At 36.9% G+C, this 16686-nt stretch overlaps 2 protein-coding genes across 2 annotated transcripts in view; both read left to right on the top strand.

The window, feature by feature from the left end:
• The first annotated feature begins 130 nt into the window (after window positions 1–130).
• LOC110024984 (thyroid adenoma-associated protein homolog) lies at window positions 131–7952 on the top strand. Its single transcript, XM_020725204.1, is given in 5 exon segments — window positions 131–3635; window positions 4161–4432; window positions 4647–4711; window positions 4714–5182; window positions 5502–7952. Coding segments are annotated over 5 exon segments (6216 nt in total). The 5' UTR covers window positions 131–518; the 3' UTR covers window positions 7795–7952.
• A 6508-nt stretch (window positions 7953–14460) lies between these two features.
• LOC110025061 (uncharacterized mitochondrial protein AtMg00810-like) overlaps window positions 14461–16686 on the top strand; it is a 5283-nt gene continuing 3057 nt past the window's right edge. The window contains exon 1 of the mRNA XM_020725325.1: window positions 14461–14593. Coding sequence (XP_020580984.1) covers window positions 14461–14593 — 133 coding nt within the window. The remainder of the gene's footprint in view (window positions 14594–16686) is intronic.

Below are 16686 nucleotides of genomic sequence, written 5' to 3'. Positions count from 1 at the left end.
TCTGGACTATGATATTAATCTCTATGAACATAAATCAATATAACAATATCCTATTCAACTTTATCCCCCTAAAAACTAAATTTTTACCCAAAAACAAAATGTTCAATGTGCTTTAATTTGTAAATTAAAATCATGAACGGCCTCTTGTTTTGCAACCCTACCGCCGCCCCGACTTTGGTAGATTTGCATTTCCTTATATTTCTTGTTGCTAACCCTAACCGCTTCTCGCAACCTCATAAACAATTCTCCCTACAGAGGCCCGATATCTTCTCCCACACCTTCCCGCCGCGGGAAATAGCGCAGATTTAAAACGGCGAGAAATTTATCAGAAGGGAATCAGTACAATCTTTTCAAATTTACTCAGGTGGCGTTTTGCACCCCTTACATCACTCTTCTCTTTTTTTTTTTTTTTTTTAATCCTTTGTTAGCTCCCCAAACCCTCTACCAAATCCAGTTCAAAAGCTTCGATTTTGCAAAGCATAACAAGATAAAAAACTCGTCTTTTGTACTGCAAAAAGATGTCAGCTAAATGGCGAGCATTACAGCACAGACACCGTTACACCTACAATTCAGTGCTATTCCCTAAATCCTACATTGAAACCCTCAATCGCCTCCACCCAGAAACCTTTTACTCCTCCGATTTCTTCCCTAAATTGAAGGAATTCATCTCCTTGAACTCCACATACTCACAAATCTCTGCTGTGAAGGACCTATCTTCATCTTTCTCCCAATTACTGAACTCTCCATGCATTCAGGAAGGCGTGGTCTCCATAGCCATCGGACTTTACTTGGAAATACTCTTTCTTGAAAATTCCCTCCCTCTCCACCGAACCGTCATCTCCCCTCTTGCCAAGAATAAGAAGTTTCTTCCAGCGATCTGTAGCTGCTTTGTTGCTCTTTGCAAGGAGTATCAGGATACAGGTAAAGATGGAATGAGAAGATTTTTAGTTTCGCGAGCAGCTTTATCTTTGATGGGCTACCCCAAATTGGGATTTTTAAATGAGACAGTGGAGAAATGTTCGACCTTGGTAGCAAGTGATATTGCTTCAGGTTTGGCCAGTGTGATTTTCGATGTTGGCCGTGGATCTAGACCATCCCCCATGGTGATGGAGCAATGCCAAGATGCCATGTCTTGCTTGTACTACTTGCTTGAAAAGTTCCCGCACATCTTATCAGTCCTAGAAAATGGTTTCTGCACATTTGATCATATTATTGGTATCATATTGAATGTTTTGAAGTCATCGGCCTTCTCAAGGGATTGCTTGGTGGCTGCTGGTGTGAGCTTTTGCGCTGCAATTCAGGCTCGTGTAAGAGCTGAGGAGGTCTCATGTTTTCTGTCAAAAGCAGTCTTTGATTTTTCTGTTGGAGATAGTGATATCATGGAGTTAGCTGGGAACTTGTGTTTAGAAATAAGGGGCTTCTCAATTTTAAGCAGGCTTTGCTTGCTGAGAGGCATATTGACTGCTGTTTCTAGGGCCGCGCTCAATATATGCTTCAAATCAGACAATGGCTGTGTGTGGACTCTACTTTATAATGCAATTTTGCCAGAACTTTGCCAATATTGTGAGAAACCAATTGACAGACATTTCAATTTTCACGCTTTGACGGTCCTGCAAATTTGCTTGCAGCAGATGAAAACATCAATATCAGTAGGTCTAACTGATGTATCAGGAGATTATGTTCCTCTTTCTGAAGAGATGATGAGCCGCTTGCTTAGGATTATATGGAATAATCTTGAAGACCCTCTCAGTCAAACGGTAAAGCAGGTGCATCTCATCTTTGATCTTCTTTTGGATATCAAATCATATCTTTCATCAGAAGATAGCAAAGAGAATTATAAAGCTTTGTTGCACAATATTGCTTTAGAGCTTCTAAGGTTGGGAGCTCATTGTAAAGGCAAGTATGTGCCTTTAGCTTCACTCGGAAAACGTTTGGGTTCAAAGTCTCTTCTAGAACTAAATCCAAACCTTCTTTTGGAAACGCTTTATGGCTATATAGATGATGATGTTTGTTGCGCGGCCACATCATTTCTAAAATGTTTTCTCGAACGTTTGCGTGATGAGTGTTGGAGCCATGATGGTATTGAAGAAGGATATGAAACTTTTAGAAAATTATGTCTTCCAACCTTATTGCATGGACTTATGTCTGGAAATCCAAAACTTAGAACGAACTTGAACACCTATGCGCTCCCCACCTTACTTGAGGTTGATTCAGATAGCATATTTCCAATGCTTTCTTTCGTATCTGTTGGGCCTTGCTTGGAGGGAGACTTCAATGTGGATCTGAAGCTTGATTCATGTGTGGCTGCTCTTGTTTCCTTGTTTAAGGTGTCTCGCACACTTGCTCTCATTGAGGGAGACATTGTTCTGGACTGCGATTCATCGAGCGAGCCATGCAGTACCAATGGTGTTGCTGTTGTTTGTTTAAAAGGGATTAATGTTAGAGTGCCTGTTGACTGGTTAATTCTTGCTTTGACTCATGCTGATGAAAGTTTACGGGTTGATGCAGCTGAGTCTCTGTTTTTGAATCCCAAGTCAGCCAGTCTCCCATCATCGTTAGAGCTCATGTTGATGAGAAAGGCCGTTCCTTTGAACATGCGGTGCTCTTCGACAGCTTTTCAGATGAAATGGGCAAGCCTGTTCAGAAAGTTCTTTACTCGGGTTCGATTAGCTTTAGAGAGGCAGGTGAAACAAGGTCTATATGAGAGGAAAACAATGGCCATGGAGCTTTTCCAGTTCATGAAGTGGTTGAGTTCCTTTCTCTTTTATTCATGTTACCCTTCTGCTCCATATGAGAGGAAAACAATGGCCATGGAACTAATCCTGGTAATGATGGATGTTTGGCCTCTGAAGATGTTGCAAGACAATCATACTCTCTGTCCTTACAACGACGGATTTACTTCTGCAGATTCAACTCTGTTGTTAGTTGGATCTATAATTGATAGTTGGGATAAGTTGAGACAAAATTCATTTCACATTCTTCTACATTTTCCCACTCCTCTCCCTGGTATTTCTTCGCATTACATGGTGAGCATGGTGATTCATTGGGCGAAAAGGCTGGTCTGCAGTCCACGTGTTAGGGAGAGCGATGCTGGCGCTCTAACCTTTAGACTAATTTTTAGGAAATATGTCATGGAACTTGGTTGGGGCATTGGAAGTTCTTTAAGGAGCAGTCAACTTGATTCCCATTCAGATATTATGAGGTGTGAGGCTCCACTTGTGGCATACATATCGGCGCTCATCGAATGGCTTCACATCTCTGTTGAAGAGGGTGAAAGGGATCTCGCCAAAGCATGCCGAAACAGTTTTGTTCATGGGGTGTTGCTTACTTTGCGGTACACGTTTGAGGAGTTTGATTGGCGTTCGGAGGAGGTGATGTCGAGTATGATGGAGATTCGATGTTTGCTTCAGAATCTGTTGGAATTGATTATGAGGGTGACATCGTTGGCTCTGTGGGTAGTTTCTGCAGACGCGTGGTATATGCCGTATGACATGGATGATGTTGTTGATGAAGCTAATTCCTCATTAGGGATGGATTCAGTGGAGTCCTCTTTAGAACAAGTTAAGAAATTTGATGATAATGAAAAACCAGCAGAACATGCTGTGATGGTTGGCTGTTGGCTTGCAATGAAAGAGGTAATGTGCTTCTCTTAATTCATGTTTCTAGGTCTTTTTACAATATATCTGTTGTTGAGAAATGTGCCGAGCTGTTTCCTGACTCTTTGGAGGGTCATTTTAGTCCCAGAGTTTATGAAATTATCAATTTAATCCCGACTATTTTAATATATGTTGAAGTAGTTCACGATGAGTACTATTTTAGTCCCAACTAAAATATTCCACAGACTAATTTAGTACTTTTATAAACTCTGAGACTAAAATAACCCAATGTAGAAAGCTGGGGACTATTTTGGCACTTATTTCTTCTGTTATTTATAAATTTGTTTCTGCAAAGTTCTTAAAGTTTGGATTTTTTTCTTTACTTAGCTTTACTGGTCACTGAATTTGTCCCTTTTTTAGGCCTGTGTTGCCATTATTATTATTATTTTTCTCTAGCTTAATTAGATTTTTGTTGCCTAATTATTTAAGGGGGCGGAAGTTATAAACAGTAACCATTCATTCAAATCAACAAAAAATTGTTTTCTAATTGTTTTAATTTTTCAGGTGAGTCTTCTTTTAGGAACTATTATTAGGAAAGTTCCATTGCCAAGCTCCTCCATATCTGAATCATCTAAGCATGATTATCCAGTTAGAAATGGTGATGAAACAGAAACGATTGTAACCGAAGATGGGTTGCTCGATCTGCAACAACTCGAATCTATAGGAAGCCATTTCTTGCAAGTTCTGTTGAAGATGAAACACAATGGTGCGATTGATAAGACCAGGGCTGGTTTCACTGCCCTTTGTAATCGTCTTCTATGCTCAAATGATCCTAGGTATGTTTTACATTTTTCTCTTCATTCCTATTGGCTCTTGAATAGTTTATTTATTTTATTGATTAGATTTTTATATGTTATAAATGATTATATCAATTGCAAGATTTAATGACTTTAGATTGATTAATCAAATATTATCTGATTTTATCATAACATGATATATTATTTACTTGTTAGATTAATCAAATATTATCTGGTTTTCTTTCATCCACAGGCTCTGCAAAATGACAGAATCTTGGATGAAGCAGCTGATGGAGAGAACAATTGCTAAAGGCCAAACTGTCCTGCTGCCTTCATTGCATTTTTCCTGTCAGAACCAGAGGGAACGCCAAAGATTTTACTCCCAAGGGCATTAAACTGGCTGATTAATGTTGCCAAAAAGCCATTGTGCGAAGATTGCGAAGTTCATGACCAGAATGATGAGGTATCAGACAAGACTTTTATAAAAGATCGGAACGAAGCAAATGGAGGTTCCTCTAAGATGAGAGATGAGGGTGTGATACCAACTGTTCACGCATTCAATGTGCTCAGAGCCTCTTTCAATGACACGAATTTAGCATCAGACACGTCCGGTTTCTGTGCCGAGGCATTGATTGTTGCGATAAGTTCTTTCTCGTCGCCTTACTGGGAGATCCGAAACAGTGCTTGTCTTGCATACACTTCATTGGTTCGTCGAATGATTGGATTTCTTAATGTACATAAACAGGAATCTGCCAGAAGGGCTTTAACTGGCCTTGAATTTTTTCACAGGTATCAATTTTACCATGCTTAACTTCTGTGTCATGTGTTAGACACCTAAATTAAGTGAGTCCTATTTCAGTGTTATGGATTGCAAGTATTATATATTATTTCACTTATAGCTTAGTTATATTTTAAGACATTTATTGTGGATCAAATGCAACTATTAGTTTCTTCCAGCTAAGTTTGTTTTTAGCTCTATTCTGTTAGTGATTCACACCTTTTTATTAATGAATATTGCAGAGTCGGCTTAAAGCAGGTCATAGACTTCTCTATCAGGTGCAGAGATCAATTTGAGATTTCACCTTTTTTTTTTCCCTCTTCCTTGAAGGTACCCAGCTGTTCATCCATTCCTGTGCCGCGAACTGGAGATCGCCACTAAACAGCATGGTGATGAACATTCCATGGATGCAGATTTGAGCATTACTAAAGCTGTTCATCCAAGCTTGTGCCCAATTCTCATTCTTCTATCCAGGCTAAATCCATCACTTATAAGCACTGAAGCTGATGATCATTTAGATCCCTTCATGTTAACACCTTTCATACAGAGATGCGGAACCCAAAGCAACCTTCGTGTTCGTGTTCTCGCGGCAAGGGCTTTGATTGGTTTAGTTTCCAATGAGAAACTGCAGGCTGTAGTCATCGAGATGATCAATAGTTTACCCCATGAAAGGCATCTGATGACTAGAACCCGCTTTTCTTTTAACTCAATCCATGGAGTTCTCTTGCAGCTGTCTTCTCTTCTTGATAACAATTGCAGGAATTTGTCTGATACTATGAAGAAAGATGATATTCTTGGCGAAACCATTCGTGCCCTTAAGCTGCGTACGTGGATCGGTTGTGTCTGGTCATGCCCTTGTCCTATGTTGAATAGCACATATCTACTAGTTTTGGATCAGATGAGTAGCATTGCGTTTTCCTACTCAAGCAAGCATACAATTACCATTAAAAGCCTGTTGGTGAATCTAGCACTTGCATGCATCAGTGAGAAAAATATTTCTGGTTCTGCTTTATCTGACCCAACAATGGTTGAGCTCCGCAAGCAAGCAGCTGCATCTTATTTTAATTGCCTATTTCATCCTAAAAATGAAGCTCCAGACCAATCTTCTGAGCTGCTGAGTCATAACAAGCCTACCTTTAATCTGAGTAAGCTATCACCAAATCTTCACGAGAGCATTGTTTCTTGCATCTCTGATTCTATGTATGAAGTTCGAATCATAACGCTTAAAAAGCTGCTTCAGCTTACGAATTGTATGAATTCTGGCGGCGAAGATGATGAGAAATCTTCCATTTATGTCTGGGTGAAGACAGATTTGCCATCCGTTCTAATGAGGTTATTGTCAGAGGAAGAGAACCCAAAATGTGCTTACTACATGTTAAAGATCATCTTCTCTTGTAGCACCATTCACTCCAATGACGAATTTATAGATTGGAACACAGCATTCTGTTTCTGGGAGAAATTGGTTCATCTGAAGGATACAGTAAGGCGTGCGAAGACTAGAGAAATTTTACTTTGTTGCATGGCTATATGTACAAAGATGCTTGCCAAAATGCTCAGGAACTTTGCATTGGGTGACCGGTCCCAGAAACAAAGAGATATTACCAGAGCCTTTAAGTGTATTAATTCTTTTATTATACTAACTAAACAGCATAGTACACCATCTGAACCTGTTAACATGAGAAGAGCTGCAGCAGAAGCCATAGTGGCATCAGGTTTGCTTGGAGAAGCTATTTTTGTTGCTTCGCATGTGTCGAACAACAGTACCCTATCTGAAGCAGCCATTGCCATCGAAGAGGAAGAAGAGCTTCAAGCTAATACGACAGAGTTTGTGAATCTCTATGCTAGCAGAATTCTGGATTTGTGGTTCATATCCATTCAGCTCTTAGAAGATGAGGATCTTTTGCTCAGGCAGAACCTTGCCAAGAATGTTCAGAAATACATAGATTTCAGGGTCTCCGAGGTCGCAAGGCAAGTTGATAAAGTGATTGAATTAAGCCTTGGATTCTTATCTAAAATCTTTGGCCACTGGCTCGAGTACATACAATATTTAATGAGGTATGTTTCAATGACTGCCGGTTTGGTGAGTTTTCGAGGCGATCTGGTTCGGAAGATTTTTGAAAAAGAGATTGATAACCACCACGAAGAAAAGCTTTTGATATGCCAAATCTGTTGTTTTCATTTGGAAAAACTGCTAGCTCCAGGATCAGAACGGCTCGATGATGATCGGGTGAAATTATTGCAGAAATGGAGGCTCAGATTCTTGCACCTACTGATATCATTTGCTGATGGTTTTCTTGCGACAGAGGGAGATAAGGAATGGATTGGAGGCATAGGAAACCACAAGGATGCTTTTATATCCATCTATGCTCTTCTACTAGGCCTTTATGTCCTTTTTCAATCATCAGAGGGTTTGAGAGATCTAGATGAACTGTATTTGTCCAAGTTCTCTGAATTTAACAAGATTATGAGACCCTTTATCCAAAATCCTCTAATATCAAATATGTATCTTACGTTAATTAGATTGCTTAAAAGGTTGGGGGTTTCATTTGGTTTAGAGTTATTTGAGCCAAAGGAATATAGCTCCAGCTGGGAAGAATTTGATCCCTATTTTCTTTTAAGGTGAGGTCAATTCTTCCAGTTTTTTTTGGCTTGGAATTTTGTGCCAATTAAAAAATGTTTAATATTCATTTAATGGAAGCTGGTCTTTGCAAAGTCTGCAGGCTTGTTCATTCATTGTGGTCACCTTTCAGGCTCCTGTATAAATCTAAGCTTAAGTATTTGGTGTTTACCTAAAATTTGGGTTAAAGTGAATTTAGAGGCCAATTAAGCCCCAAAATATCAAAGCGGGTTTTAAAATTGTGTTTGTTTTATTACCTAATTATGGTTCAACAATCTTGCTCAGGAGATTGAAATTCGCAAATACATGCATTAGAAAAGGGGATTAGCGACGATACACATAACACAACAATCGAGTCTTTTTTGCATTCAGTTATGGCTGATGATTCATCTCCCAATTCAAATTTTACTGTAAGGTGATTACTACCAAACACTTCTACATGATCTGGGATTTATTGAACAATAATGAATTCTCTCAGCCCCTATAATGAATTGAATGAATATCATCATTAATAATTTATTTATTTGTAACATCTGACAAGCTGTTGAAATATTAATATACCTTTTCTGATAGCGCGAATATCTAATTTTGGGGGTGTAAAAGCCTTACTTATTCCCTCATTTTATTATGATTAAAATACTTGCCAAAATAATTTCAGACATTATTTTACATTGCTAAATGCTTATTAATTTTAATATATTATTAGCAGCATAATTTTATAAAAAAGAAAACATTTCGAACAAACTTTACCCCTAATCCTCCCCATATAAATTGTGACTCACTCCAATTGAACATCCCAATAAAAATTGGGGGAAAATATAACACTTTTGCTAATAAATTTAATGATATTACGAAAGAGGAGAACCAGCCATAAAAGAATCAATAGCATTTGTCCGCCATAAAAAATGGAATTATTGAGAAAAAATAGAAATTCTAAGAATATCCTGCATTCGTAAATCATATAAATCAAAGAAGAACATGAGACCAGGCTAAAAAGTATTTATTTTGGTCAACTAAAAAGCTAATTTGAATCAAAAGAAAGAGAAAATCAAAGTCTAAAGAGCAAACTGTCTTGAATTGAAGAGGAAAAAAAGGCACCGACGTTAGTTACGGCAGTTCTTCTGTGAATTTCTGTATGAAATCAAACTTTATATCCAACGCAGAATGATTAGTCTTCATCTTCTTTATCGTTGACTGTTGCATCATCCTCGGCATCATTTTTCTTTGTTCTTCCATATCTTCATGATCATCATGTGATGGTTCGACAACAGACCGGTCTTCGGTTTCACCACGCGCGAGAACCTTACTCCGAATTTGAAAATAACAAATAATTTTATCGACTTTAAATTAAAATTACATGCTGCTGTGAAAGCATAGATTTGCATGAAAATCCCTTTTCCTACGTCTATTTCTCTACCAGCTTTATTAACGTCCTTCTTTAAAACAGATGCTGCAATATTTAGGGATTTAAATAAACCAATGCACTTGATGAATAACTTCAACTCGGCTAGACTAATTCTTGATCAAGTTTGTTCAAATAACTAAATAAATAAGTTTCGACCACTTTTCAAATCTTGAAGGTTAAATGAACCAAACTTAAACAAAGCTCAAATTGTTTATTCATATTCAAGAACAAATTGGTTTATTGCTCAACAAATTGTTCAATGCTCTCTAATAAATTTAATGATAGACTATAGCAAATATGATATATTATTTAAATTAAATTTGGTTAATTAGAATTTATTTAATTATAAATTTAATAGTAATATATTATAATTTAATATTAACATGTATTATAATTTAATACAACAACAACAACAACAACAACAACAAGCCTTTATCCCACTAAGTGGGGTCGGCTAGATAAATCCTTTTTCTTTATTGCGTTATTGAGTGTCATATTTTCATTTAATTTTATCAGATTAAGATCATTTTTTATACAATATGCCCGAGTCATTAATATGCTTTTATAGAATATGCCCAAGTCTTTCTAGGTCTACCTCAGTCTTTCTTAACATAAGTCAAATCTAAAACATCTACTCTTCCAACCGGATTATCAAATGGTCGACGTTTAATGTGATCAAACTATCTAAGATGACTCTCTCTAATTTTATTTGCCATGGGAGCTACATCAATTCTATCACAGTAATATTCATTTAGCATTTTGTCTCTAAGTGTCAAGCCACTCATCCACCTAACTCATCCACCTAAGTCATCCACCTAAGTATTCTCATCTCGACAACACTTAACTTTGTTTTATGTTTCTCTTTTAAAGGCCAACAATTTGCGCCATAGAGTATTGCAGGTCTCACCACCATCTTATAAATTTATCCTTTCAATCTAAAGGTACTTTTCTATCACACAATACGCCTTGATGCATTCCTCCACTTCAAACAACCAACTTGAATTCTACTGATAACATCCCCATCTATCTCACAATCACTATGAACAATATACTCGAGATATTTAAAACGTTCACACCTTTTAATGATTTGATCATAAATAGTTACAACTCTGCCACTAGAACTCCTATTGCTAAAATTACATTCAATGTATTCAGTTTTAATTCTACTCAAATGAAGGTCTTTAATCTCCAATGTAGGTATTCATAATTCAAGTTTTTTCTGAACATTTTCCTAGTCTTATCCAAAAAAAGGATAACATCAACAAAAAGAATACACCAAGCTACATCCTCCTCTAAATGTCCAGTAAGACCATCCATAACTAAAGCAAAATGATATGGGTTTAAAGCCGATTTCTGATGTAATCCAACTGAAATAGAAAAATAATGGGTCAATCCTCCTACTGTCCGAACACAAGTAATAGCTCCAATATACATATTTTTAATGATTTGAATATAAGTCATATCAACACCTTCTCTAGAACTCTCCAAAAGATTTCTCTCGGAACCTTATCATAATCTTTTTCTAAATCAATAAAAATCATATGTAGATTCACCTTATTCTCTCTGTACTTTTCCATCAAACCTCTTAATAACTTTATAGCTTCCATAGAAGACCTGTTCGACATAAATCCAAACTGATTATGAGAAATTTTTGTAACACGTCTTAACCTATGCATTACACTTTCTCATAATTTTAAAGAACGACTAGGGCTGTAAACGAGCCGAGCTTAAGCGAGCTCAGTCTTCGCTCGTGTTTGACTCGTTCGAAATAGCTCGTGTTTGTGTTTTAAATCGGCTCGTGAACAATGTGTTCGTGTTTTGCTCGATTTAAATATTTGTGTTTGTGTTCGGCTCGAATGTGGCTCGTTAAAATTAAATTGAAAAAAAATAGAAGTAAAGTATTGAATTCGAACCTGAATCAAATGTATGCAAAAGAAAACACTAACCACATTATCACACGAGGTGTTATGATTTATATATATATATATATAATGATTATTTTAACCAGTCGGTGCAGATGATTATTATAGGATGAAAGGGATGAAATCATCGGGAAACTCACCATCTGCTCCTAATTATGATTTATATATATATATATAATGATCGAGCGAACGAAGAGTTGTTCGTGTTCGACTCGTTTATAATTCGAGCTTTAAAAATTTGTTCGCGTTCGACTCAGTTGTCATTTACTTGACGAACGAGCCGAACACGAGCTGTTCGCGAACGAGTTTTTTTGACAGCCTTAAGCACGACAAATTAACTTAATTCCTCTATAATTTGCACACTCTTGAGCATTCTCTTTATTCTTAAAAATAGGGAGAAAAATACTCTTCCTCAACTCTCAGGCATCATTTTAGTTTTTAAAATAAAATTAAAGTTTAGTAAGCCAAGAAATTCTCAAATCTCCTAAATATTTCAACACTTCAATTAGGACATCCTCAGGTCCTACTGATTTCCCACCCTTAGTTTTCTTTAAAGCTTCCTCAACTATTTTTTTTATTAATGCGATGATAAAAATAAAATATTTTATTACTAATAACAATATTAAGATCATTAAGGTTGACCGTATTTTCAGAAACTTTATTATAATTGAATATAATTTATCTTTTTTATTTTGAGGAAATAGTTTGTTAATACTTATTTAAATTATTTGATTACAATAAAATTTCCATTCAACTTATTATTATCTTAAATAACTAGTTTATACCAGTTAGATGCTAGTGTGCCAAAATATTTGAGGTAATAGAATGATGATTTAATGTTTTAAGCTTGCAGGAAAACCTAGCACACATAGAAAATTGAAATGTAAATAGAGGAGACACCAAGATTTTTACGTGAAAAAAATCTGAAAAAGGAAAAAATATTAGTAAGTAAAGATCGTCGAAGGTGGCGAGCAAAGGCGGCCAGCAATGGTCGACGACGATTGGCGGCTGCAGAGGCTAAAATTATTGCCAAATCTTTACTCTAGAACACTCTAGAATTCCCGATCTTTTCCTCCCCTTTTCAAGCGAAGAGAGAAGGTCTATTTATAGCCTTCAAGGGAGGGGCATTATGGTCTTTTTGTGAATCACTTTTCCAACAATCTGATCTGACGACTTAAATTGATCCTCCCCTAAATCAAGGGTTTTTTAAAGGATTTGTGTGCCCTCTAACCTCGAAATTCAACGAGTTTAGGATTATTGGATTCCTCTCATTGAGACACTCAATTTAACTATAATAATATTAAATTTGAAGCCCATTTGATCATTAAATTGACGATTGAAAACATCAAATTGTGTTTCAATAACTTGATCTGGGCTTAATTGGATCAACCTAGATTAAATCAATTTTGGTTATTATTGAGTTGTCTTGTCAAGACGGTCAGTTTGATTAACAATTTCCAAAAATTAGAGTCTGGGATGACCTCAAATTTGAGTTTGGAATGTTTCTTGCTAAAAAAATACCTTGAAATACATGTCAGACAATAAAAAATTGTTGATTACTGACATGTCTTTTAGAATGTTAAATTTCATTTACATTTTGTACTTGTTTTTGAATAAAATTGCACTTTAAATAAGAATATTTTCATGTTTTTATTACGTGTATAACAAACACGAAACATGAAGCGAATTGGAGTTGAAATGGAGAGAAGTGGAGACAATTGGAGCAAAGAGGTTGCCAGCAGATTGGCGCCTAGGCGCTAGTGTTCTCCCAAAAACAGAGAAGACGGTGCCAAGGCGCCAGAGCTGTCCGGGGCAGTTTCTGAACGAACCAAGGAATTATTTGATGAATTCAGATGGTTGGAAAGGCACTTTTTGGCATTTCAAAGTCCGAGAATCCTCTAAGGATGCCAAGAAGTCATAGATAGTAGTGGGGATTGTAAATTTTTACGTTTACTTGAGAGATTGGAGAGGAAATTTGAGTGCAATTCTGTAAGGATTTTGTATCAGCATTATAAGGAACAGTTGAAGGCTTTGCTGAAGGGATTTGCATCTTTTTTTCATTGGAAAAAAATTAAGTATTGTGTTCTTTATTTATTGGTGTCTGCTGTAAACACATTTGATGGATTTGCTTTGATGTAATAAAATTTTCTATTGTGTTAAACATGCTTTGTGAGTAGAATTTCTTTCCAATTTTCTTGTGATGAATAAGTTGAATGTGTAGGATGTTATAATGCTTATAGAATTGATCTTTAAACCTTAATATGATGGTTTTTACTTCATGCTTATTTTACTTATCAATTGATCAATTTGTGTGTTAAAATTTGTTGTGAATCCATATTGACTCGAGAGAGCTATGACTTAACAACTAGGAGAAACCACATTGAACTAGTGGGTGAAGGCAAGGTGGTTCATAGGACAGTACAAATAGATAGAGAAATACGCTTTGAAAGGTATAAATTGGAGACTCTAGGGTGACAGGTTAGAATCGTAACCAATGTAATCTAGGGTTTATGAAATTAATACTGGATTAACCAAACTTCTTTATGCACTCGACAGAGGGTAAAAAAGAGGAATGCTTCTATTTGTCACTAGCTACATTAGCAATTCATGGTATTTGATCCTACAATTACTTATACAATCACAAGAGAAATGTAGCTTTTATATCTTGATCTAGATAGGTTTAACTTAGTCATATAATCTTAATTTAGGAGTAGTTGTCAGGAAAACCAACCTTAATCGACATTCTAAACTGAGACCTTAACATAGTAGGCTAGAACTTCTCTTATTGGACTCATTACCATGTTCTCTTTGGGATAAAAAATCCGGACTCAATAGAGCCCTATATTATTAAAATAATACGTATGCTTGCGTGAGAAACCCCAATGAGTAATAATACCTAATTTTAAAAACTCAACATATTTGCTAAGGAGCATATTAAGTTTATGGTGCCTCTACCAGGACTTATATAAAGTGCTCATCCCTGGGGTGGATTGATTACGAATTAGTTGCCACTTATTTTTTGGCGATGATTTTGTCGTCTGAAAATACATTACGAAAATTTGTACTTTGAGGAGATTGGAATTGTCACGGATGCTTTGTGAAATTTCAATCATGGTATTGTTGCCTCAATTGGCTAGGACCAGGCAATTGTGGTCAAGAGACGATGATGGCGGTGAGATGTCAATGATCAAGTGGCGGTAGTTGTCAGAGGATAGTGGTAGGTGTATGAAAATATAGATATATTTGCACGAATGTACATGCGTGTTTGTACAAGCAAAGGAGTATGATTATATAGTAAGGGTACAATGGAGTCCACAAGGTACTACGAATGCAAGCAGGGATGTGATGGCACATGCAAATATGAGCAAGCACATGTTGGTGGGCATGCACTGGCGTGCTAATGCTACACGGGTTGAGACGGGTCGGGTCGGATCGGGTCGTGATGAGTGTAAGTGTACAGTTGTGCTGGCTGTCACAGGTTAGGTCGGGTTGCAATGAGAGTCTACTAATAGTTGCGTGGGCTGCGACATGTCGGGTCAGGTCTCAATGTGTGTCAATAAGGCGAACGAGGGCTGGATCGAACTGTTCAACAGTTTGTGAGTTGAGTGTGCAATCGTGTACGTGCGTCCGCACCTGTGGTCTATTCCGTGGAGTGAACCTTAAAAAATTCCATTTTTTTTTATTTTGGCTCCTAACTTTGATTTTTTTTTCCTAAAAATAAGCCCGCATTGGGAGGGGGAGAAAGCAAACCGTTGCTCAATAGATCAGAGTCCCTTTCAAGTTACTGCTACCTCACCTTTTGGGCTATTGTTGCCCAATGACAGAGTCCCTTTCAGACTGTTGTTGTCTCACCTTATGGGTTGTTGTTGCCCAACATCGAAGTCCCTTTCATGTTGTTGTTTCCCTTATATGGGGAAATTTCTCATATGCTTAATTATCCTTCGAGATCCCAATGTCTAGGGAATCCCCACACCCAAAAACTCACAAAAAGTACTAGAATCCTAACGATGTGGTATCACACTTACTGAAGATGCTCCAATACTATTTCAAAAAAAGAATATTTTTCAAACGAATTGGTGGTCAAGTTGCCTACCTCGTCCAATCGTGTTTATCTCCACATGAATATGTCACGATTTATGAGGTGAATTTGCAGGCCGGTCTACAGTTTCCATTGTTGCCTGAGTTGATGGATGTTTTATCGATGATCGAGATTAACTTTTGACAGTTCTCTTTGTTGGGTGATGATGATTGCTGTCATTATAATTATCTTTTCCAGAAAATATGGGGCAAAGTTAATGCCATGAATCTTAGCCCGAATATCCAAGTTTATTATTGTATATCATTTAATAAAGTATTGGATCTTCGCACGAAGGAACCAATAAGGAACTGGCCGGGCAATTTTTTTTGCACAAAATGGCTGGGGATTTGTGAAAGCCAGGAAAACTACCGAAGCTCCCAATAAAACAATATGAGCTTCCAATCCCTCTTCAAATCACAATGATGACAATTTGCGGATGTTTGAATTTCAGGACATCAAGGACCCACAACTCAAGGTACAATATATCCACAACTTCGTGAATAAGGAAATTTTGTTCAAAGCAGATGTTTTCATCCATTGAAGGTAATCTTACACCACAAGGCTAAAAAAATATGAGAAGAAACATCTTGGACTAGCTTCTACAAGTCCTTTGAAGCGGCCCAACAGAATAGTAACTATGAGACTCTATATCTGAAGTAGAGTAAAATGAGTGACGGGATGAAAAATCCTCTGACCAATCCTTTGAAAATTCATAGTTTGGAGTGTGCATTGAATCATTTATGCACCAGATAACGATAGGTCGAGGAATACGCTAGTTTTTTTGCATATGTCAATCTCCTTTGTTTTATACTCATTCCATCTATCTGATATGAAATTATTTGTTTTATATAGAAAAATAAATAAATCTTGAAGCGAAGTTCAAGCTTTCCTTAAAAGAGTAGGAGAATTCTGAATTTGTTAAGATCAAATTCCTTCACCGAGAGTATAGATGAAGATATGATTCTAAACAAACACTGACTCATCCTGCATTGCTTATTATCAGAGATGGACGAAAACTCCCTTACTAAAGATGCATGACCCATCCTAGGTTGTTAGTCGAAGCACCCGCTCGATGACTATAATCTTTAATGGAAGAGGTTGTCGGCACTATTTTTGGTGTGGGGTTTGCCCGTAAGAAGTTGTCGGTCATCGGAATTGAAATCCCGTTGCCCGCTTCGGAAGGACGTTTTTTAAAAAATTTAGTTTTGAAAAAGATGAAGTCAAACTGACCCCATAATTTTCATAGTTTAGATGAAAGAGCACTTTATCTCAAATCATTTATCTATCCCGAAGGATGAACACAAGAATTGAGAGTGAGGCTCGATCAAATAAACTAAAGAAAGTTATGACATCCGTTTGGTCTGCGAAACCAATGTATCGGCCGACAAGTTCCCCTATTTAATATAAGGAATTAAATAGGGTTTATATTATGCTGGGTTCGGGAAAAGCTTCCTATAAGGGCAAGCCCCTATAGTTAATTACATCTTAGATAA

The sequence above is a fragment of the Phalaenopsis equestris genome, unplaced genomic scaffold (assembly GCF_001263595.1).
Source record: "Phalaenopsis equestris unplaced genomic scaffold, ASM126359v1 Scaffold000287, whole genome shotgun sequence".
NCBI lineage: Eukaryota > Viridiplantae > Streptophyta > Magnoliopsida > Asparagales > Orchidaceae > Phalaenopsis > Phalaenopsis equestris.
The sequence above is the reverse complement of the archived record's forward strand: the minus strand, read 5'-3'. Positions and strand labels throughout refer to the sequence as shown.